The sequence below is a fragment of the Bombus vosnesenskii genome, unplaced genomic scaffold (assembly GCF_011952255.1).
Source record: "Bombus vosnesenskii isolate JDL3184/JDL3185 unplaced genomic scaffold, Bvos_JDL3184-5_v1.1 scf7180000013272, whole genome shotgun sequence".
Taxonomy (NCBI): Eukaryota; Metazoa; Arthropoda; class Insecta; order Hymenoptera; family Apidae; genus Bombus; species Bombus vosnesenskii.
This window is the reverse complement of record NW_022882930.1, coordinates 5,092,685-5,117,106: the sequence shown is the minus strand read 5'-3', so window position 1 is coordinate 5,117,106 and position 24,422 is coordinate 5,092,685. Positions and strand designations below refer to the sequence as shown.

At 37.7% G+C, this 24,422-nt stretch overlaps 5 protein-coding genes across 11 annotated transcripts; 4 read left to right on the top strand and 1 right to left on the bottom strand.

The window, feature by feature from the left end:
- The first annotated feature begins 1,089 nt into the window (after positions 1-1,089).
- Positions 1,090-4,200, top strand: LOC117231329 (protein-L-isoaspartate O-methyltransferase domain-containing protein 1-like). Of its 5 annotated transcripts, none has more exons than XM_033489689.1 (6): positions 1,113-1,201; positions 1,352-1,602; positions 2,249-2,578; positions 2,644-2,778; positions 2,854-3,105; positions 3,190-4,200. In XM_033489689.1, the coding sequence occupies exons 3-6, from the start codon at positions 2,272-2,274 to the stop codon at positions 4,104-4,106; spliced, it is 1,611 nt and encodes a 536-aa protein (XP_033345580.1). In that variant the 5' UTR covers positions 1,113-1,201; positions 1,352-1,602; positions 2,249-2,271; the 3' UTR covers positions 4,107-4,200. The 5 variants fall into 5 exon arrangements, with proteins under 5 accessions (XP_033345582.1, XP_033345580.1, XP_033345581.1 ...); XM_033489690.1 differs by lacking the exon at positions 1,113-1,201 and adding an exon at positions 1,210-1,278; XM_033489691.1 differs by lacking the exon at positions 1,352-1,602 and having other exon boundaries at positions 1,090-1,201.
- Positions 4,201-4,566: 366 nt separating this feature from the next.
- LOC117231380 lies at positions 4,567-6,073 on the top strand. Its single transcript, XM_033489769.1, has 3 exons — positions 4,567-4,845; positions 5,554-5,835; positions 5,933-6,073. Exons 1-3 carry the CDS (start codon positions 4,612-4,614, stop codon positions 6,071-6,073), a joined length of 657 nt encoding a protein of 218 aa, XP_033345660.1. The 5' UTR covers positions 4,567-4,611.
- A 2,499-nt stretch (positions 6,074-8,572) lies between these two features.
- Positions 8,573-23,034, top strand: LOC117231326. Of its 2 annotated transcripts, none has more exons than XM_033489683.1 (19): positions 8,573-8,821; positions 9,193-9,281; positions 9,679-9,771; positions 9,862-9,965; positions 17,546-17,610; positions 17,826-17,985; positions 18,055-18,197; positions 18,438-18,642; positions 18,732-18,893; positions 18,978-19,508; positions 19,568-19,743; positions 19,814-19,963; positions 20,036-20,318; positions 20,396-20,605; positions 20,669-20,819; positions 20,897-21,119; positions 21,208-21,337; positions 21,405-21,525; positions 21,600-23,034. In XM_033489683.1, the coding sequence occupies exons 2-19, from the start codon at positions 9,212-9,214 to the stop codon at positions 22,313-22,315; spliced, it is 3,693 nt and encodes a 1,230-aa protein (XP_033345574.1). In that variant the 5' UTR covers positions 8,573-8,821; positions 9,193-9,211; the 3' UTR covers positions 22,316-23,034. The 2 variants fall into 2 exon arrangements, with proteins under 2 accessions (XP_033345574.1, XP_033345573.1); XM_033489682.1 differs by having other exon boundaries at positions 8,574-8,821; positions 9,193-9,284.
- LOC117231332 (electron transfer flavoprotein beta subunit lysine methyltransferase-like) lies at positions 10,242-14,246 on the bottom strand. Its single transcript, XM_033489695.1, has 3 exons — positions 14,119-14,246; positions 13,117-13,575; positions 10,242-10,914 (listed from the first exon to the last, which is right to left on the bottom strand). Exons 1-3 carry the CDS (start codon positions 14,165-14,167, stop codon positions 10,577-10,579), a joined length of 846 nt encoding a protein of 281 aa, XP_033345586.1. The 5' UTR covers positions 14,168-14,246; the 3' UTR covers positions 10,242-10,576.
- On the top strand, positions 14,200-17,063 carry LOC117231333. 2 transcript variants are annotated; one of them, XM_033489696.1, is made up of 2 exons: positions 14,200-14,419; positions 16,528-17,063. In XM_033489696.1, the coding sequence occupies exons 1-2, from the start codon at positions 14,221-14,223 to the stop codon at positions 16,872-16,874; spliced, it is 546 nt and encodes a 181-aa protein (XP_033345587.1). In that variant the 5' UTR covers positions 14,200-14,220; the 3' UTR covers positions 16,875-17,063. The 2 variants fall into 2 exon arrangements, with proteins under 2 accessions (XP_033345587.1, XP_033345588.1); XM_033489697.1 differs by lacking the exon at positions 14,200-14,419 and adding an exon at positions 15,814-16,205 and having other exon boundaries at positions 16,544-17,063.
- Positions 23,035-24,422: the final 1,388 nt, after the last annotated feature.

Sequence of the window (24,422 nt, the reverse complement as noted above, 5' to 3'; positions counted from 1 at the left end):
TTTACCGAAGCTTAGGAATCGCTTGATTATAAATATGCGCGAATCTATATGTATATGTAAGTATAGATCCATTTACGCATATAAATGTACATACATATTTACGTATTTGAGAAACATATGTCAAAGAGTACGTAAACGCTTGCGCTCGATGTTACACGCCAGTAGAGTCCAAGCTGAGTTTCGGAGCTTGGAGAGTCTTTTCTCACTCGAGTTTCGTTACCATGGTACAGAAATGCTAGCTAATACCGTGCTATAGACTTGCGCCCAATACAAACACTTCCCGCGTATTGTTTTCTGTTTGAAGAGAAAGCTAGAAGAAGAGGGAAATCTCATCGGAGATCTCTCTCTAAACCCTCTTTGTCTTATAGGGATGAAGGCAGGAGGGGAAATGGAAGCCGTGTAAGGGGCATGATAGTATACACAGATCTAACTCCCGTAACGGGAACAAAGCTCTTAGCGAATTTAGCGAACGTTAGTTTGTCCACTAAAGAGCAAGGCGCTTCATGTCAGGAGTGTGACTTGTATCCCTTACTATGTTCTGTATTTTACTTTAGTGTATAAACTTTATTGGTATATTCAATAGGTAAAAATAAGACTAAAATGCCATATAGCAAAAAATCTATAAATGCTTTATTAAAAAATTATAACAAAATTATGTAAGTCAATAATCTTCCTCTAACGTGTTGATATATGTATAACGTATATGTTTACTATTCTTAAGCATGATTCTACCAGATTCTACTGTACAAGGATAAACGTACGCTATAAAGAAGTAAGACAAAATCGTTATGATATTCAGTTTATAGCAAATTCAATAGCACATCGATATTAACTTTGCATTAATAAAGGCGAATAATACTTCGAAATGTATGCGCAAGTATGTACGTTTTACGTTTCATATTTTTGTTATAACTTTTTAATAAAACATTTATGAACTTTTTGAAACATGATATTTTAGTCCTATTTCTACCTATAGAACACACTGGCAAAGATTGCATAGTAAACTGCGAGACACCCAGTGTATTGCTTTCATTAACCTCTAGATCGTAGCGCTCCATGGCTAGCGACTGATTTGTAAACTACACCTTATGACATTACGAACCTTACCCTCGCCCGTGGTAAGGGGCTCCACCCGTGGCGACGGCACTGTCATACGCTTCGAAAAGGCCGATTAACACGCATACGCGTTTTGAAGGAAAAAGTAAAAAACGGATCGAAAAAGTATTTTATGCGATCGAGAAAAAATTCGGAAAGATAATAAGGGGCAGGTTGATGCTCGTAATTGATCGAATTTTATTCCGTGAAACTTGTCCGTGGACATGTAACTTATATATATTATATTATGTTATAGAATAGTTGGAAACGTACAATGGCGTAGAGACAGTTCGTGTTTTGTTCTATCAGCTGATGGACTTGATGGATTGTTGTACTTACCAAAACAGAAGACATAAGCAGTAAATCCAGTCTTTTGTCGCAAAATATGTTACGATGCGTGATACTTTGTGCATTATAATAAGCTAACTCGAGGCACCGAAAGATTTTTTTTTCCGACTTAGCATCGACTCCATTATTCACTGTCATTGAGCATAGTGTTTTCATCTGGTAAGGGAACGTTTTGACGAGAACACTGCGAAAATTTTATGTGCATTTCTCTCAAATTTGTAGCATCGATATTTATTTTATACGAATACGTAATTTATTATTTAATTTATGTTATTATTATTGAATACGACTTTCCGCTTTGTAAGACTTAAATATATACTTTATTCGGTTTTGTATGTATATATATGCAACGCACTTTGACGTAATCCTATCATGTTATATTTTGACACGTAAAAGTAGACACACACATTCGCTATCGTATTCATAATAAAATAATATATTTGGTATTGGAATTTCATTCTTATCAGATGAATATATATTTTGGTAGATTATTATTTATCACATTATCCATATTTATATGAACTTTAATAATTGTAAATAATATACTATACTTTGACCTGGTAAGTTATTTTTAAAGTCAAACAACAATACAGTGTTGCGATTGCTATATCGATATAAATCCACTTTGCCTTTAAAAGTTCTCCAATAAAAGTTGTCAATATAGTAACAAAATAATAACTATTATATAAGTGGCAACAAAAATATAATTATATTTAAAGTATGTTACTTTAATATGTTGATATAAGTGCAAAAATATTTAAAAATACAATAAATATTTAATTAACATATTGAATGTTTGTTGCAGAGATCTTTTGTAAACTTGTAACAATGGGGGCAGCTGTAAGCAGTGGACAAAATAACGATGAATTAGTTGATAACTTAATGAAATCTGGATATATAAGAACAAGAAAAGTGGAAAAAGTATTTAGAGCTATTGATAGAGCAGACTATGTTTTACCATCTCACAGAGAAAGAGCTTACAATGATCTTGCCTGGAAACATGGTAACATTCATTTATCTGCACCATGTGTATATAGCGAGGTGATGGAAAGCCTTTCATTGGAACCAGGATTGAGCTTTTTAAATCTTGGATCAGGAACTGGTTATCTCAGTACAATGGCAGGACTCATATTGGGTAAGAACACTGCTCCTTTACTAGATCAATATAAAATATTCGTGATATCTTTGTACCTTTCTTAGACCAACATGGAACAAATCATGGTATTGAGTTGCACGAAGATTGTTTAAATTATGCGTACGAGCGACTAGAAGAATTTAAGCAGAAGTCATTAGCACTGGATGAATTTGATTTCTGTGAACCAGTTTTTATACAAGGTGATGCATAAAGAATTTACTTATATATGACTCCTGTGAGAACAGAAAAGAGTCATGTAACTATACATTTAACAGGGAATTGTCTGAATGTTGCACCTGCTAGGCAGTATGACAGAGTATATTGTGGTGCAGCATGTCCCGAAAATTACGAAGGATTTATTAAACAATTTGTATGTGTCGGAGGTATCCTCGTAATGCCGTTTAAAAATCATTTGCTACGTGTACTCAGAATAGATGAAAATACTTGGATACAGTTTAAAATGCTTCCTGTATCGTTCGCAAAGTTAGTCTTGCCTACTACTTCAGAGCAACCGTTATTCCACTTACGTATGTATATTTATTTATTTTAAAACAAGATAAAAAGAGTAGTATTTGTAAATCATTTTACATTATTATTTGTGTGTATTGCAGCTGAATGTGCTCCATTATCTTTACAAGAACTATGCAGAGGTAAGATCAGGTACTGTTTGCGGAGAAATGTATGGAAGGAACACAAAGATCTGGAAACGAAAAAAGTAATTCTATTAGAACGGCGAAGATTTGGTCCTCCACAGCAAACCCCCTTAACAAGATTTCTAGTTCCTGTGATGAGAGAATCTGATGAATCGGTGTCGGATGAATCAGCGTCAGATGAAGATGATGCACTTACGAGAAGGATATGCATGTTGCTCAGTGTAAACACCGATCCTAGAGATCTGTACGCAACTGCTCAAGTACGAGCTATCTTACTGTGTAACATGAACGAAAGACAGAATAGGCAAGTAGTAAACAGTAATGGTAACGTTGACTGGAACAATCAGAATCCTGAAAATTCTTCGGATAGTGATAAGTCCGTTTCGCGGACAGAAGAATCAAGCAATGTACAGACTACTTCCAATTCGACAGATGCAAAACCTGAGAATAAAGCAGAGGTACAGAATTTCACCAATGTCAGCGAAACCTATTTGAATTTACTGAAACATACTGAAACGTTGTTGAATATAAGTGAAAGTGATAGCGAAACAGAACAGGACGAGACTCTTGTTCAGCGTAAAAAAATGGTTAAACGGGAGAAAACGGACAGCAGTATCGTAGAAGACGTAAACTTGAGCAACGAAGATAATAGCCCTAGATCGAATACCGATCAGTCAGACTCAGAACCTGTCGATCCTCCGGACATGTCGGAACCGATGGACATCGAACCTTCCAATAGCCCCCGTGACCAAGAAACAATAGAAGCCCGTTACGTGAACAGTAATGCCTTTTCTACGTATATGAAAGAGAAAATACATGAGTTACCATTACCTTTCTCATCAAAGTTGTACCTAAATTATAATCGTAATCTGTAATATAAGTACATTACATACACGAATCATATTAATCTAATTTAAATAAATAAATATATGTATATATATATATATACACATACAGATGACTTAATTTCACGCCAATAGTTTACATGGAATAATCACTGATGTTACTTTCTACATCTTTCTTTGTCTCTTTCTCTCAAACCGAGACTTAACAAGTCCTTGAACCAAAGAATGCATGATACAGAAATCCATACTGTCTTTTATTTAAATCAGCATTACAATTATCTATTCTTATCTTATCTCTTATTTACCTCATTATGAGTCAGTAGTCATCTCATTATACAAATAATCACGCAACAAAATAAAAATGAATATCATCGTAAGTAATCACCAATATTTTTAAAAATATTTCACATGCACATATCCATCGATATTTACATAAATATAATCCTACTACTTCTTTTTCCCCAGAAATCTTAATGTACACACATACATGCACAGAATTCTTGAACCTTCTGAAAGAACAATCCGATTCCCGAACATGAACAGTCCCTTTGCCTATGTTCCTGTTGTTCTTTCTACAATCTACAGTCATGCAATCCAACAACAAATACGAATACAAACTTTCCTACGTCCGTTGAACGAGGGATGCACTGAGGGTGCGCGTGGAGAGATCACTTGTGCGGAAGGGGCTAACGCCCAGCTGCCCGGCAGATCGCGGGTTCGTACGTTCGTGATAACATTCTCGACCGTCAGCAGACTCCTGATCCTATTGGTAATCGCCCTGGAGGAAACAGATAAGATCGATCAGAATGTTTCGGCGTTCTTCGACCACTTACCCCTCCTATATTACTCTTCGTATCGTTCAACTAGGATAATTTCAATTCGTACAAATCTTTTTTGTCTTTGTAGATCGTTTTGTGCGGTGAATTATTGATACGTATGATATCATGTCTGTGTGTCCCTTTAAATTTATGGATACTAGCAGCGAACGATACGAGCCGAGAGTGAGGACAATTTTTGAGTGTTGTACGAAAACGAAATGTGATTGTGTAATGGTACGGTCGAATAAGGAACGAGTGCATTTTGAATATTGGTGAGGAGAACTGGTTTCTTTGTATCCTCGATGTAAGTAGAGGGATGTTGTTCATTTGATAAACGGCTCTCTTGTTTCCATTGTTTCCATACATCAAAGATACCTATTGCTTCTGTTATATGCATTCAACGAGCAATTTAACAACAAGCTTCACAGCTCCATGAACGTCAATTTTTCTCAGTTTTGGAACCTCTCAAACATACGAAGCTTTATTGTTTTCTTGAATGCTTCTTTATAGACAGGATATGGAATGGAGATGAAAGTTATTCGTTTTAATGCCAGTGTCAAAAATACAATAAACCTTCAATGAAAGAACGCTGTCGAAATTTTGTCAGATTCGTTATAAACAGAAATTCATTGATTAAATTCAAAATACTTTCTCCTTAGATGTATTCCTCGAAGATGAAGTCCATGGTGATCAGCTTCTCCTTTCTATTTCACTTGACCTTAATCGACGGAGGTTCGACGACGACCGAGGTGTCGTGCGGTAACCGGTTGACGGCACCGAGAGGAGTGATCCAGACCCCAAATTTTCCCCGGTCTTTTCCGGTGCCCATTAAGTGTCGCTGGGTGATCGATGTTTCCGATATTCCAGCGACTAACAGCTCCATCGTCGTCTATTTGACGCAAGTGTACGTGTCCCATAAAGGGACTCCAGTTTCACCTGCGGTACGCGGCCACTACGGAATCGAAGTATAATTTTAGCTAGATCTGATAAAGAGAGATCACCGAAATTTGTAACGTGTTCCGAATACAAATTGTTTAGGCGTTCGGGCGAACTGTCATCGAGTTCGAGCTCGATCGACTCGAGGGCAATCACGTACGAGTTTTAAACAATTTGCTGGACGTGTACGGGTTCAATGTCACGTATCAGATGACCGAAGACGTGCCAAATTCAGTTTTGTAATCCAGCGCCTACTCAGGAATTACCTGTGTCTGGAGACCTTGCATTGGTTTTCGAAACTTCTTTTCTCTTTTTTGGTCTTATCTCACGCTTATTTGATGCTGGAAGATCTAAAAATTACTACTTTATTATATATCGCATGACGCATAATTCGTTTCACTATATAATCTGTAAATAATGTGTAGTATTGTAGTACTTTTCTTAAATGATATTTTATTATGATAAGTTTCTTAATATTTTTTATGAATTTTTACGGTAAAACACCATCCACTATTAATCCTTATGTGTGTTACATCAGGCAACCGATCTACCTAAGACTAGACCATACCGCCGAGTCAATAGCCGAACTTACCGGATGTCCGCTCATCTTGTACCTTCAATAGCTGTAAATACCCGTCATAAAATGTCGGTAATTTGCTCCTTCAGTTCTTCAGACCGAACAAATATCTTTCTTAATCACTTTCAGGGATTTGTATCTACCACACGGCGACAAAGTTTCAGAACCAGAGCACTCACTCGCGGGCGGGTAAGATCAGCACCTAATCACCGGCGCAGGTTTATCCTATCAGAAGCAATGCATACTGTATACTCACTACCTGACCATACACTCAGCACACTAAAGAAATAAATCAATCAACTAAGTACACTTCTAACGTCTAGGTCTAAGTACGAACAATCACTTCCTCTATTAAGTATCCTCTAGTGCTACGTCCACTAACATACGAAGTTCGATTAAAAGAGCCTTGCTCTAGCGTGCATATCTATCTTACCTTCGGGCGACAAGTTGTCATCTAGGAATTATATCTACTCAACAGTGTAACTTTGAAGTGTTGGAATGAAACCTTTATAATTCTGTGAATCACGGTCTTATATGACTCAATCACCTATTATCTCAGCGGAAATCAGGGATCGATCAGCTCGTGTTGTCGATTGTTTGTAATCTGTGGCAGGAATTTACGACTCCTGTTGACGTCTCTCCTCTCGCGGGTGCGTCTCCCGCGATTGGTCGAAAATACACCAATGTATTTTTTAATTTCACTCGGTATTTGCGCTGTAATATACCACAAAGATGTATATAAGAGCAAATAGTATACTTATGACAAATGAACATCTTCAGATACAAGCACTGGGCAGTTTACTTTGGAAGAGCGAGTAGACCCATTGTATCTATCCCAATGGCCTTCTCGACAGCTATTAAAACGCGTATTATCTCGCCGCAAACAGGCCCCCCTCTGGAACCCAATTGAGTTGTTTTATCACCTACTAGGATCGTCCTGTTTGTTCTCATATATATCGGAGATGAATGAACACCGGAGTCTTTGGAATTTTGGTTAATCCCGCAACATTGTAACCTAGAGTCTACTATAGCTGTAATTAAACAATTGTAGTTATTCAATCCGATTGTAATTGTTCGAGAGTTGTGATAATGAGCTTGGGCTCGAGGCGACAGCCTATGTCTAACAAAGACATAGAATAATTCTATAGCTCTCCTTGAAAAGGAAATAGTTGTAACACGCGACAGTAAACATTCCAACGGAGTCTCTGTCCATGTAGCTGCCACACACGCAGACCCTATTCTTCGAGCGATGTAATCTCGATGATTCAGCTAGCAGGGGCCCGTCATGTCGAACAGTCCCTTGTCCTTTGTCTCAACTACGGAAAAAGGGGAGACCTATTTTTCAACGAGCGGCGTCTCCCACTAGCAACTTTTCCTCGAGGGCGGCGTAACATCTTTCTAACCACCAGTATGGAGATTGACCAGTGCTTAGCGGCCAATTTCCTTACTCCTGAACGAAACTTTCTCGATGAATTCGATGATCTCGTGTCCTTAGACATACCCCATATAGTTTTCTTCTGTGGCATCATCGGGACGGGAAAATCATTCTTCGCTCGCGATCTCATCGATGAAAAGACACCTTACGACCGGTGAATATTACGCATCCGACTTAGATTTTGTGAGCACGTTTCATCTATCATCCCGTCGACCGCGGATTCGTTATTGAACCTAGGGTCATTGTCATTAGTTTCTCGAGTACCTAACTACCACGGTTACTTGTCCGGTTCTATAGTAATCGTATTTGCACTAGTCAATGTCTTCTCTATTGCATAACGACAACGTGTAACCCAAACGAAGATTCGTTTCACGCCCCTAACCCTAATTCTAACTTAAACCCGACATATAAGTTCGAACGAATGCTTTTGTACTGGGCGAATTATCTCTTTGTGAAACACGTGTTTGGAGCTTCGCAAGCGATCAGTCTATGGACAATTTTTGAAAAGTTCATTTCGTAGAACTTCTCGTGTTAGAAAAGAAAAGTAAACAAATGATCACGAATATCTTATCTTTCCGTTTCCATATTTTGGAACAGATTTCTTTTTTTAGTAAATTTAAAAATAGAAACAAGCATATCAAATAATGGAAGAGGACCTGGATTTTCGTTTATCGGACGAAATAATTTCGGAAAGTTCCAACGCGAAAGACAAACAGAGCAGTAAGGTGATTCCGGACGATATCATATCAGCTCATGAATCATTAATGAAACTCGTGTCCCCATTAATTTACCCTCTATTCCTGGATGCCTGTGTCCTCGATCTGTTACGTGTGCGCAAATAACACGGTCCGCCGTTGTTTGCTCGCAGGAGCTTCTGGTGCGATTGTTTCGAGGGTTTCAGCGGGAAGAATTGTAACCAAGGACCCCTCTGCTTCGACGACAGGAAGAATCCTACTTGCCAAAACGAAGGCACTTGCAAGTACGAAGATTATTTATGCAAATTTATCTCTGCAAAGAAATCGGATAGTACAATCTAAAATACGAAACTTAAAGGAAGCGTGGATTAAAGAAATTTTAGTTAATAGCGAAAATGTTTACGCGACATTGATCAAAGCAATCTTAACGAGGTATAGCCATTTCACTGGTGACGTGAAATTGCGCTTTTCTCTTGAAGTATCAAACCAAGTAGAAGAAGATCAATCGCGTAGATAAATCAATAAGCTACCCGGCGTCGTTGACCCTTCTAAATTGGAAAAGCGAACTCTCCCGATTTGTTATAAAGGAAACTTCTTCCTCTTCTGTGAATAAGTGTCAAGGGACAAATGACGAAGTCGTTACGAACTGTTCCAGGCAAATTGGAGCAGAAGCAATGACCTGCGAATGCGCCAATGGCTACGTCGGCCGTAACTGTGAGATTCACCTTTTGGATACCGTGGATGGTGGTAGGGTTTGCCCTGATATTAGCTGTATCATGTACAATGACTACGAAAATCGTTTGCGAACCATTGTATTTATTATATCGTTTACATACTAATTAATTAAATTCAAGTAGTAACAATACCTTCGTACGATTACAAAAATTTGTCGCTATGGAAATGAAATGCTTAGAATTTGATAAAAAAAAAGCTTCATTTGCATTTAATACGCATTTGATATATGCATGATGTAGGTTGGTGAGTCCACCAGTTAATTAATTGATATAAAGCTTAAGAGGTCTACCGTATTCGCTGTACACACCCGCGGATAACATTCCCATGACTCATGTTTCGCGCAGAGACCGCGCCGCGTGAGTCATATGTGAGCACAAGTACATACGAGGCCAATGCTTGTTCGCAGAATGCGGGCTCGAGAATTGCATAATACAATGCCCTTACGACAAAGAGGAGCAGCAACCGTGCGTTTGTAGAAATGGCACGAAAATCTATAACAGTAAGTTCGTTTCATTCTTCGCCACCTGTGCGCATTCTCCTGAGACTGATCGCTCTTGAGAAATGAAATAATCCGTGGAAACGCTTGCAGATCGATCGAGATACGAGTGCAGAATCAAATTGTCGAACGTGACATCCCTGAGGTCTGGGCTGATTACGCAACACGGCAGTGTGGAGTCCTACGTCGGCAAACAGGTGAGTGAAGAATAGTGTCTGGGAAAGTAGTATAGAGTTACTATGGAATTTATCGAGTTTACTCGAATCAGAGATATCCATTCGTGCGTCAGAAAAAATCTTTCTCTTCTTCGTAAGTTTCGTCCGATCGGCTTTCTCAATAATCAGCGCCGTAACTCTATTTCTTCTCTTTCGCCTCCGCTTCTCCCTTTCCAGGAAATAAGCATCGACTTTCCTTCTACCTCTGCTTCAAGAAGCAGGCAAAGTAAACGAAACGTTGTATTATACCGTATCAGATAAATAATCGTACAACAAATAGCGATGAATGAACATTACTCTGTACGTAAAACGAACGTAAATATTACTGTATACATAAGATGAAGCACATGTGCAAGTCACGCAGCAGGCAATGCTCGCTATGATCACGTTTATCACGTCGTTTCATAATATTCTTAGCACCTTGCATAAATCAGACCCATGGCGTTGTTGTCACCGCACGACAAATGAATATATGTACGTTTCACGTGTAACTGTAGCAACATGATTATATATATATAAACGTGACAGCAACAGTAATAGCGAATCAAAGATAGGTACACCGAGTTTCGACGTATTATATAATCGTTTACTCGTTATCCGCAGAACTCCCAAACGTTGCAACTGTCGTAACCGTAATTCTCTTTCTGTACATTCTCTGGCAACCGGTAATGTCTCAGAACTTTCAGACGTTTCTTCAAATCCTCCGTCAGACCGTGTCTTCCTGGATCTCCCAGATAAATCCTCGTCCCATTATCGCGCGCTTTTTCGAGCCACGGAATTAAAGTAGCAGCAATTTCTGCGTCGTACAGCATATCTCCAATGAAAATAACGTCAATTGTCCTTTCGGGCAATTCATATAACAGGTTTTGATGAGATACTTTGACATTCACGCGGTTCAGAATAGCGTTCATGGAAATAGCTGTGCAGGCAACTGAAATCACGCAAACAAATATCGAGATGGTAAAATGTTTACATAAATGGGAAATAATAACATGTTTATAATGGGGAATCTTGCGACCAGTATCTTTTATACTCGTTTAACGAGAACATATCGAGATTACGTAAAATTCCAGGCATTTGCTAATCTTCGAACAAGCGATATTACGTAAAGGTAGCAACGCTTTAATCAACGACTGTTCCATCGGTGCTTCTAAACGGAGCAGTCGCCAATTTAACAACGATAATCCATTTCGATGAAATCGCTCGAACGAAACATGTCGATCAAACAATTACTATAAGTACGCTAATAGATACGAAAGCATTACGTGTCTGCAAATCTCGGATAAGATAAAAGAAATCAGCGAGCCGATATCAAGACGTGTGTAGAGTAGTTAAAGAAGATTGATCGGTTAATGTAACATTAATCTACCGTTGTCAAGTGCGACCTCTAAGGTCGAGTGTAGCCGAGGATATCGCGACTATAGATTCGCCTAAACTATTGGATTACAAGTTCACGACTCGATGCAAGTACGTCGAAAGTTTCGAATGTTCTATAGGCCATTCCATTCTCTTCATTCTCTTCATTCTCACAATTCTTCTGCTTTCGTCTGTAGAAGTACGATATCACGCAGCTTGTTGGCATAATTTTCCAGGCGCATGAGATGTTAATGGAAATATCGCGTTAATAGCTACATATTACAACGTGATATTGGTGAGTCAGCAACATTCGATTGGCGCACGAGGGGGCGATTAAAATGCAACGGACGTAGAACCCAGAAATGGAAGACCTTTCACTGACGTACGAGCAGAACCAGACCCTTCGCGCTCGTACCTCCGTGATATGGGGAATACCGTATGGTGTGACCCACATGTTCGATTTTCTTCGTAACCATTCAGAACACGGTTCCCGATTTCCGATACCGCTACGAAGAAAGAAATATAGTCATCTAATATTCAATAAAACCTTGTTCAAGTTCGAATACTTTGAACGATCGAACACTAAAGTTACCGATGGAAATTTCATTCATACGAAATAAACTGAATTCCCAGTATCGCCTAACGTAACGTAAATACCGGTAGTTACTTTAGTATCGATTCGTGTTCTCCAAGCACGACACGTGAGAAACACGCTGATGCAATTAAGGGAAAACGTGATCACAGGTGGGAATATTATTATCGTGACATCGATTCTTCGAAGTTTCTTTAATTTATTCGATACACCGTTAAGGTTACCTAGTTCTTTCTTGGAAATAAAAAAATCATTGACCCTATTTTAAACTCAAATATTTCCCATATGAAGATTAAAATTGTACATGTGCGTGGCCTTGGGCCGAACTTGATATTTACATTTATCCAGGGAGTTCTACATCCTCTTGATACCACTGCTGTCTATACTTTGCATATTTTTTATACGGTATTCTACAACTTGTACTTTTGCTTATTACGTCTTTGCATCCACCGCAGCATTCAACCGTTTCCTTCTCCAAGTTATTCCCGAGTGAGAAAGACTCTGTATTCCTGGCACAAATTATTTATAGCGGCTATATTAGTAGCACGAGTGCGTACAACTTTGCATCGACCGTTTAGAAATCTGGCATCCGAATCCAGACGTTGCTACGTTGCTTTCTGGCTACCTGAGCAGGTGCACGAATGACGTCGATTCTACCAGCGTCTTTTCGTTTTTTCTGTTTCTACAGGGTATTTCCATCGACTCGCTCGACTCGTTCTGTCGAGCGCAATGCACTCGGTTCTTCCCCATGTAGATAGTACATTTCCTTTGCTCGTGTAAATATTTCAAACTGCTTCAACGTTTCCCACTGATAATGATAATAATTTCCCGGTAAGCGGAATGTCTGTGAACAGTACCGTCTAACTACGATTGTATTTTAATGCTGCTGATCGCGAACGAGGAAATGTATGAAACGTAAAACGAGCCGCGCATTCCTTCTCACGAGACATACATAACATACATACATACATACAGACATACATAACAACGCGATTTTAAGTAACGATGCACTTCCAGGCGACTAAGAAATTTACGTTATCGCTTCTTAATCGTTATTTTCCAATTCGCAACTTCCTCTCTAGCAAATTCATTGACGTTTGATGGAAAATACAGAATATTAATGATATACATTGTTCATACGCATTGAATCGTATGCGCGACTATCGTATGTGAAATTATACGAACCTCTATCGATATCGTTGGCAACAACCCTGTCGGCGCCAACGAGCTTCGCAGCAATAGCGGTGGCACCACATCCAGCTCCAAGATCCAAAATTTCCTTCGAGCATTCAAAAAGCGTTCTTCCTTCGTCCAGTACAAATCTAGCGAGAGCCTGTCCACCTGGCCAATAAATCGACCAAAAAGGTTCCAAGAAAACGCTTCTCTTTATCCCTTTCGACTCCGAAATTCTTTCGTATTGCGCGTGGTATAAATTACAGTTGGGAGTTAAAAGAAATAGTTGGATCTCTGGCGTCATATGGTTCCTAACGATCTCAGTATGCTCAAAAATGGCACGCGCTACTTCTGAATCACATTCAACGATTCCATCACAGAATTTCTCGATGTCGATGCCCGTCGAATTGTTGGAAATCGTTCTTTTAAAAGATTTGTAAAAAAATGCTATTTTCTCGGTCGTCCAGCAGTCTAAACAGACAAACGATATATTTTTTTTTTTCATTGGACAACGTTAGTCGACGAGGTTTTAGTAATATCTCGTACTTCTTTTGTTTACTCTCTTAATATAAAAATGCTTCAGAGAATCTTAGGAAACGATAAAACATTACATTTCCAGAACGATAACGAAAATTACGATCTTATCGCTCGTAACGAGAAATACTCGTTCTTTCTTTCTCTTTTTTTCTTTTTCTTTTCTTCGGAAACGATAAGATCGCGTCGATTAAAAAACTCGACGCCAGGTTGAAACTTTAGTTGCGAAAATTGTGCTGTTGATTACACCACATTTTGAAAACAAAAGACTTCGATCAGCGAAATTCCTAAATTCCTCTGTCGTAACAATTTCCAGTTCCTTCGATCCGAATTTAATATTCAACTCTGAATTGAAATATATAAAATAAGAAGAAATTGGAAGCTTGGGAAGTTCGGTGATTGATGAGCCCGCGAGGTCACCGTTTCATTCATTATTTCAAAAGTAAACGGAACCAAAGCACGTACTATCTTGGAACGTACCAAATCGAGCGTTTGTCTTCTTTTTCCATGCCTGCATAACACGTGACATTTTAACAAAATCCTAATCGATCTTATGCATGATCCACGCAGTGAACGTTCTCAATGTTTATACGAGCAGTCCGCGATCAGTTAATTCTTAGTAGATATATCCGAGCTGCGTATATACCAAGAATCGACCTCTTTTCGAAGCTACAGTCTGCGATTTCTTGCCCAAGAGGTTCGGAATTCCCGGCGAATCGATTGCGCATGCGCGTTCCCGAGGTAGCTGACCGATCGTTTCTTCAATACATATTCTGCAAGAATAAAAAAGAGAAATCGCACAATTAATAAAAAGGTTTAAAAGTTTGCCAAATTCGAGATAGGTAAAACCTTTCCAATTTCGAAAATAGCAAATTCATCTGTCACTGATCATTATGAAACGGTTATAACCAGTTGATTACATAACGCATCAATTTTTCAGTTTGTTGAAGTTAGAATTGTTACGTAGGTTAGATCTAATTTTAGCGCGCTCGTGTTTTTTTTTACGGAATACAACGGTATGAAAGGCGATTGGAGATAAATGAGAACGATATAATAGGTATATGAATGGGACAAAGAAAGCGAAAGGAGCAATGTACGGGAGTGAGAGACAGATAGAATAGGGGACAAACCAAAACAGATGCGAGGTATCGACTTTTTGAAATTCCCCTCGGCAATCCGTGATGTTCAGGTAGATTTCCACCTGGATTATCAGCAAATCTGTCGAATTGCAAGGCTGATGAAACCAGAGATACAAGATTCAACCCGTTTGCATCATGCACGATGATAGAAGCACGTGCTATTGACCTGAGACGTCCTGTCGAGGAAAATGGATGCGAAACTTGTTAAACAAATTTTTCATGGTTATCTATCATATCCAGTGGCCGTGTACGATAACAAAAATGTTTGCTTTTATGTCGCTTCGAATATGAAGAGTCGTCACTGGAAAGTTAATACATACGTACTTGACGAGGTTACGCCACTATGCATACGGAAAAAACGCTATCTCATTCACCAGTTAAGATTTCCATTCCAGAGTTAAAATTTCTTGCTGTTCCATCCTTGTCTCGATCGTATGCGATACAGGCAAACGATATTTCTCGTGAACAGAGATCGTAAACGAAGTCCCTGACCCGGACATTATTTTAATATAACGCCTAAACTTTGCATTTGCAACTAAAATCATTATTTATCATAACTACTTTCGTAGCTATTTTCGTATGGATCGTACACAATTTCCTCTTTCACCAATTACAAGCATTATTACGTTACAGTGTTTGCGATTTAATTTTATGTATATGGCAACACGATGCATTCTGCGAGTTCAAATCTATAAGTACGTTGCGAAATTTGTCAGGAATATATAACAATTTTAGAAAAATTGACAACGAAAATTTTTCCTTAAATTTCCAATTGTAAATAAATTATTGCCAATTAATGCTAATTGATATGAGAATGTTCCACGTGCGTATTCTCACAGCGAGAAGGTTTTAACTTATAAATAAAATTATCATTGAGCTTTCGTTAGCTTTGCCCTTCGAGTTATTTCATTTCCTGGTAAAAGCTGTCGCAGCCAATTCTTGGATAAAAAGCTCCGTTCTGTGTACACAGACTCGACACGGCTTATCTGGAATACCCGTTGATATATAGCACAGGTGGCGGTGGGGGTAAGATCGTTATAAAAGCGGCGCGTATCGGCTATCGAGGTTATTCGTGTTGAAACCTCGGTCGAGTTATAGTGTCGGTACATATAATTTTCACGGAAGCGATCGTGAAAGTCTTTCACTGTTGCATAAGATTGTATGGGGAAGACGACTCGTGCGTGCCGACGTACAGGTTCCCAGAATCGATCAGTGAATCAGTGGATCATCAACGAAAGTGTACGCTACCTCTTATAAACTGGCTATCAAAAACGAGAAAATTCCAACGTTCAGTGAAGTGTGCAAACGAGTCGCGCCAGGAAACGGCAAACCGAAAAGCAATCAGAAACAGATACTAAGAGATATGACGCGTTGCCAAAACTTACGCTGTACGAAACAATCCTACGCATCATCTACGATGACTGACAGGTATAAATTTTCATCTTTCACACTCGTTGCGTTTTTAGATGACGCGTGATGTTAGTCGATCTCGCGATTAATTCGACCACGTTACGATGGAATGTGTTGCAACTTTATCGAGAAACGTTTGCGAAACTATTGATTACGATTCTTGCACGTTATGCCCAATTGTTACATTTCTTAATGATGAAAGGTCATATTCAGAAGTAGACATTAAAGTAACGTATTTCAGAAATTAACGTTTGATCCGTTGTTGCAAGCTTCCCTCGGTATCGTCGAATTTTCGTTGATTAAAAAGTTGACAAAATAATATGAATCTCGGTGCACTAACCTCAATTGATTTTCAGTGGCAGTTTATCATGGATCGAACAGAAAGAAATGCCAAGATGTCCTAGAAGTACAATAACTTGCGGTATGCTACCGACGTTAAGAGCCTTGGCATCCAAGGAATGCGAGAACAGCCAGGGTACTATCTGCCTCGTGCCGTTCGACGCTAACATGGATTCCGCCAGTCATCTACAGATAATACTATTGGAAGCATATTGCCGCGAGACGGGGATCAAGGTGTTGAGAGTATCCAGAGAGAGAATACGGGATCATCTATGCCCTGGAAGCGGCGATTTATCCTGCGTTCTCATCTCCAACGACGATCCATATTTCTTAGATACTCCGGAGTGAATTTAAAACATGTTAATCTATCAAGAACGAATTCTTTTTCGACTGGATGCAGTCACACAATCGTATGAAGCTCTGAACCTTCAAGAAGAGTCGTTGGATGTTAGGAAGATGACACACAGAGATAGCAACTTCAGCACTGGCACTTTGAAACACAGATGGAGCTTATTAAACAACTTTTTGCGTTCGTGTGTCATGATTTGCAAAAACCAACGCTTGAAGCCGAATAGAGCGGCATTGATAGCAGACAAGATTAGCGTTCTAGAGATAAGATGGAAATTATTGTATTTCTGCGTACATCTCGATCACAATGAACGGTTCTAATCGCGATATTCGCTCGAAAAGATAAGCGATACGAAACTAAGTATCGCGCGGATTGTGCGGATATACAATATGTATATGTATGTACATGTTCGTACATGTGTATATAGGAACAGCCTTATTGCTATACAATTATTGAACATAGCAAGAAGACGAAGAATATAAATATTTTGTAATCGTTGGATTTTGGAAGAATATGTTGTTACTTTACTCAATGATTATTTTGCGATAATACATAAAGATGTTATGAAAAAAAGCATTTGTTTTTATTTATTCCTGTAATTTCTTGTTCGATATCCCCTTGGTCGAAATGATCGACCGACGTTTTTTAATACGTTGCAATTTCTTCGCAGCTTGCAAAGTATTTAAGGAATTCTAATATCTCGTCCATGGAGGATTTACAAATCCTGAGCGTGACGTGAGTAGGTACATTAAGCAATAAAGAGTTCAGTTACATTTTTATCGAGACCGTAAATGAAAAGAAAGACATATTATACAAAAATATGAAGGCTATATTTTACTATAAATTATTCTTAGATAGTAATGCAAAAATATTTAGATGTAATAAAAAATTATGTAAAAAGATAAAAACAGTCAAAATAGCTTCTCATGGTTTGCGCGTTCATTATGTAGACCCACATCGGAAATCACTTTCCATTTTTTTGGAAACTCTGAGGATGGAGATAAAATTCGAGAGTCCCTCAACAAATTGGTCCAACGTCGACGGCTCAGCGAGATATCCCTCGAATCGACTCACTTTACCTTTCAACAAAAGCCTGCGCTTAAATTGCAGGTACGTATCATTGATCTTGTTAGAGTACTCGTCATAGATTTCAATTATCTCGATCAACGTCTTTTTTAGAGTCTCAGGCTGAATCAGGGAAATGAACACGAAATTCACCCGGGAGATCAATTCGTTCTGTCTTGCGCTGCTCAAGGCAGTTATAACATAAACTTCACGTGGTACAAGGACAATATGCTGGTGAACATGAATAAAGCCACCAGGTGAAAAAATAAGAGTTATTATCAAAGTTTGTATTATCCATGACATAAACCTTTTAAAGTCACTTCTTGCTGTAAACAAAAAGCATGTAATCGATAGGTAATCAGAAGCTAGATCATAAGGTAACTAGATAAAGCGATGGGAATATACTCTACAGTGACCTTGAACGATCATTTAATTTTTTATCAGACTATAGCTAGCGTCTAGACAAGCTGATAGACAGAGTAGCTTTCAATGTTTAGGGAAATCTGGTATAGACATCTTCCCAACGATGGTTCTGATTTACACACATCCATATTAACCATCGAAAAAGCGACTTTACTCGATGCGGGTCAATACACTTGCCAAATAGTCGATTGGGGCGTGCAGCAATGTAAGAGTATTTACGTAGATGTGAAAGATGAACCAGATGTAAAAGTGATGCCAATGAGTGCTACTATAGACAAGGTAGTAATCTTGAAACTTCCTATGTACTTAAATTGAAATGATGTTTGATTAAATTGATTGATATTTCTCTAAACCGGTCTTTTCTGCAGGGAACCAATATACAATTAACGTGTATGACACCCAACGTGCCCAATATTGGAATAGGATTTGGCTGGACGAAAAACAAAGCTCTGTTGAAGCTAGAACTTGGTAGCGAGGTCTGGGAAGATTTATTTCCTACTGGAAGTATATTAAAAATTACAAACGCGCAGGTATTCGCTAAATAAAGAATACATCCTTAAAATTGGTTATCAAAGCTTTAAGTTTCTTGCATGTTTATCGTGTTGTATTTTCAGAAATCTGCGATATATACATGTAACGTGGCAGACAAGTCCATGTCCGTTCGCGTGGAAGTTGTGAATCGAACATTAATACCAATTTGCTTGAGGGGGAAATCCTGGGGATTAATCTGGCCAGATACTGCTCCTGGATCTGAAGCATTGTTAGAATGTCCTCAACATTTTGTAGGCAAGAAAGTCTCCAGACTGTGCTCGATGAAAGATGCCACCACTCCTGAATGGCAAACTCCAGATTTTTCCCTTTGTTTGTTCGAACCATTAGTTTCACGTTATAACAAGTTTAAAAGCTTAACACTAGGATATCAAAACACGTCTGGTTCTGGAACGATCTTTATCTTCTGGAAAATTCTACAATCGCGTAGCTTGCCTCTCTATCCTGGCGAAGGTGATCGTATCCTGAGTATCTTGGCGGAAATAGAACGTTATCAGCATATTGTTAATCCATACGATTTACATGTCTCTATAGAGGCTTTGATACAGATAATTAGTCGAATACTAGATGACAAAAATTCAATCTTAAGCCAACAGGTATAGAAATTTAATCAAATTGACGAATAAGAGAAATACATAATGCTTATAATTTACAGAAAGTTCTATTGCTTCTTCAAATAACTCAACGAAGCCTGATGCATTGGTCTAAGGTGGCTACTCATCCTTACAAGCACTTATCTCTTTCTTCATTAGTGGTAGACATTCAAGAATTACAACAACATAATGGAGATAGTATTACCCATTCTCTTCAAATCCCTATAGATGAATCCATGTAATTAATATTTGTTAAATAACATTCTTTTTATGTAATTATATCACTTATTTCGCTTATCATTTAATAGGTACCCAAATTGGTACGATGACAAAACGACAGTACGATTATGGAAAAAACGACAACGTGGTGTAAAGTCTAATAACACTCTACATGGAATAGTAATTGTTTATAAGAATATGTCTCATTTTCTTCCAGCCACGTATGTCAAGGAACTGGAGTAAGCAATAGCAATCCTACATTTAACGTTTTAACGTTTCAACTGTTTAATTTACATGCTTTTTATTCGCAGCGATGGCACAGATCTGGAGTTTCGTATTAATTCTCGAGTCGTCACAGTGGCAATACCTGCCTTCAATTTGGATAAACATAATAAGATTTGGGTAGACCTACAGCTAAAACACATAGAAAATCAGTCGAGTTCATGGAATGTGTCTTGCGGCCTTATGGATGTTATAGGTTCTTGGGATCTCAATAGCTGTATCGCAAATATTTCACCAGGTGATGCCACAACGCATTGTCTCTGCCCTAGTAGCGGAACTTTTGCAGTTTTTTTAACGGCACGTGCTGTAAGGGTAAGTTCAGATAAGTTATAAATATTTTATTTCGAATTGCGAAATAACTCAAAAAAAAAAAAAATAATTCAATGCAGGTAGTACTTGCAAAAAAGGAACAAACCACACTTATCGTGATATTTGGATGTGGTAGCTGTTTGGCACAGTGTCTTATATCTTCTTTGATCCTCGGAACCTTTTGGTGGAAAAATCGTAATTGGTTGAACTTTTTAAAGCTTCAGTGTTGCGGTGCTTTGGTTGGAGCAATGGCTGTTTTCATTTATGCCGTGTATAATCACTTACCAGAGGTAATTCAAGTATGTATACGTTGACTTCAGAAACTTTTTGTGATAATAATTATTTTATTTTAGAGTTCCTACGCGATCGTAGCGATAACTTTAGAAGCTTTCCTCTTGATTGGTATGTCAGCGCCTATATCGGAAGCTCTCATCATTTATGCTGGTCTAACTCAAGTCCGATCCAGTCAACATTTTCAACCTACTGTCATAGCAGTGATTACTGGTTCGGAAAATTATATTAAAAATCAATTAAAATTTAATATAGATTTTTATCATTTTATTCATTTTTGTTTAATGTAGGTGTCCCTATCTTGGCTGTGTTAAGTACTGAACTTACACACAAAAGCACTGGTTGGAGACATGAGTCATGGTGGTTAATTTTTGGCAGCGGCGTTTATAATATTTTTGTTACTTGCGCAACGATGATGTTTCTTATATTTGTGCTATTGTATTTGGGAATCTTGCACAAGGCTCATGCTCTTGTCGAGGAGAATGTTATGAAAAAGGAAGCAATAGAGGCCAGGTATAATCGGTTAAATCATGCGATTAAAAATCATACGAATTAAAAGATAATTATATGATGAAAAATTGAAACCTTTTTTTTTCTTCAGACTACGAATGCTTCATCGAGCTGCCATAGTTATTTGCGGTGTCATTGCAATGGAAGCCTCCTCCATCTTTTATATAAATTCTACCTCTATCATCTTTCATTACATATTCGCTTCTCTTTCCTCTGTTTTGGTAAGTCTAACTAGTAATTTGAAACAATTAAAAATCTAATATCTAACGATGACACGCATAAATGTAGGGCTTTGTTATAATGATAATCTACATCGTGATTGGCGAATTAACTATCGTCGATGTAATCTTAAGAAAACTAAAGTGGAAACATGATGCAGAAGAGGATATAACATCCGAGCCAATCAAAGGTAATTTATGAAAATTATATCAACGGATAATAATAAGCATAAAAATAAATCAATTGAATTTATCTTCTAACCAGTGTGTTCAAAGAGCGGCGCCGAGGTAGAGAACGATACTGCTCCACCGTCGTCATCCTTAAGTATCGGTGAATCGTATTTAGAAGCTCGCGGGATTGCAGCGGGTAGTATAGACATGCGCGAGTTCATAAACGAGTCCTCATCTTCATATTCGAAACCTTCCGTCCCTGTCACCAGCAGATTCCTGCCAGAGATCCGCATCGATCACTCGGACGATATAAACCTGGAAAATTATAGCACTAGTCCACGAAAGTATCAAGAAGCTGTCGTGTTCGATACCGTGTTTTCCCCACGATCATTGCACTGCATGAACGAGGCGTCATATGGCGCCAGCGAGTGCTGCAGTTTCCGGGAATTTGGTAAATATAGGGAGTCTCAAGGACAAATCTTCATCGCACACAATCCCTCGCCAGAGAGCTCAGCCAAAGTTCTGTGTAGCGCTGACGTCGAATCGCGCTTAAGCGGAATGCCAGATGTAACCTTGGCCGTGAAGAACGACGTCGAATTATTGTCAGCAACGGAACTAAAGAGCAGAGACCATGTGAATGTCATTCCTGACATTGCTAATACTACGGAACGTAAACAACCTGATGGGGAAGAAAAGGCACCTGAAATCGTGATCACAAACTGCGAGGCTACAACGAGTGGTATGCTGGATCGTATTGCACATGATCTTGACTATCTGCTGAATCGTACCCATTCCGCGGATGGAACATAAATCTGACTATAATCTGAAAGAAATCGGTTCACCGCTCAAGATTGTTAGGAAGCATACCCTCACCATAATGTTTAATGGATAGCTATATCATTTATGGTGTTTAATAATGTGCTTAGATGAGGTAAATAGGAATTATTTTAAGAAAATTGGCTCAAGAACACGTTGTAGTTCAGTACTGTTCAGAGTAAATTTGGTAATGATTTCATTTTTATTATTATAGTATAAAATTGTTGAATATATAATAATTTATTATATATGAGAAATATTTATTGGATATCTAAGACAACATAGAGAAAGAGACAGATTTTATGACTGAACAGCACCATTGTAACTAAGTGCAAAAGTTAATCTTCTTTCAATTCATTGTTTGATTACGAAATTCACATAAGTATAGAATTGGAAAAATTTGAGCTGTAACATGCAATTTTATCAAACATGCAAATTTAAGTGAATAAAAATAAACAACGGTACTTTTTAAAAAAAGTTATTATTATCCTCATGTATAATGATGTTTAACTTAATGTTTTAAACATGTAACAAAGACCTAGCATTATCAGAGTATTACATTACGCTTAGAGTATGTTAAACTAAACAAGATTGGAAGATACAATCTGTCCCTCCCCCTATCTCTCTCTGTTTTATGAACATTTATACTCTGTTTCATCTTGTTAGCTGTAGTCTCTAGAAAAGAACATCGTTTATAAAAAAAAAACTTTTTGTAGAGACATCTTTTCATTACATTCCATCCATTAAATAGTGTTTTACATTAAAGATATATTCACATCTCGTGTTTCTCTTTCTGCTACATGAATAAATTTTTATAGAACAGACTATTTCAAACTCCATGTTTTCCCTCTGTACTTCCGTTTTTTTTCTTTTTGTCAATATAAATTTAGATATAAACGTGTATAGGAAAGTAAGAAGATTGAAATTAATCGGGAAGACAGGAGCGACAAGTTTTGATGAACAAAAACAAATTTTAGGCAGTGAAATTCCGAGTTATAGTATTTATTTATCACTGTCATCGTACAGCCCTTTTCGATAATATCCACGATTCAGTCGTCGCACTTTATTTTTTTCTCCTTTTTTTATAATTTGAATTATAAAGCTATACATTCAATTTTTACCTCAATAATCTACTTACATACTTAAGATCAAAGTTTATGTTGTTGGTAATAGTTGTTGTTACTTTATTTATTGTTTCTTCGTTTTGCCTCTTTACCGCTAGTAATGGTTAGTCGTTTGCTTAGTGAAATGCGTCACTGAAAATTTCATTTCTTTTCCTTCATTTATCAAGATATGAAATCGGAGCAGTATTTCTTGGCCAAGCATGTGTTATAAATGCAAAAAGACATAATAAGGTCGGTGTTAGTTTGTTAGCACTCGAATATACCTATATGACTAGTTTTCTGTGTCAACAGATTTTCTTAAAAATATAAATTATTTACAAGGATTTCAGCTAATTTTATCGAGATTTAATAACCTTGGTTTAATCACATCAATAATACCGAAGTATAGAAGGGCCGTGGCTGTGTCCGATTTTTATTAAAGAAAGAAAGAGAAAAGAACAAAGATAAATTACAAAAAGATTGTATTTAGTCGACCGATGTATTACGTTCTACTCTATGAACGTTATACGCGCTACTATCTTTTTCTTATTTTTGTCTTTTCAAACAAATCAAGATATCAATTTTTGTTTTTTAATTCATTCTAATGAGCGAAAGAAAAAAGATTCGTATGAGTCGGGACAAACCACAATACACATCGAATATCGAAGCGAAACAAGTGCGGTGCTCATAATCGTTTTTATTTTTATTATTTTCGCATTGCTGTACGATCGAGTTATGCTTCCGTATGTAATAATTATACCATTTTCTCCTCATCTTGTTTTTCAGTTAATCTGTGTTAACTTGTATATACAAAATAAGTTTCTATGATACATCTTGGTCACTTTACGATAGAAAGTTCTTTTTTTTTTTGCTTCATTTATTATTTCAAATAATTCGTTCCGTTTGTCGACGAATTTAAACATTCGCTAGTAAAATGCCCTTTATTATTTCAGCCTAGTAACAGGTTATTACGATTATTCGTGATAACTAGTTACAAT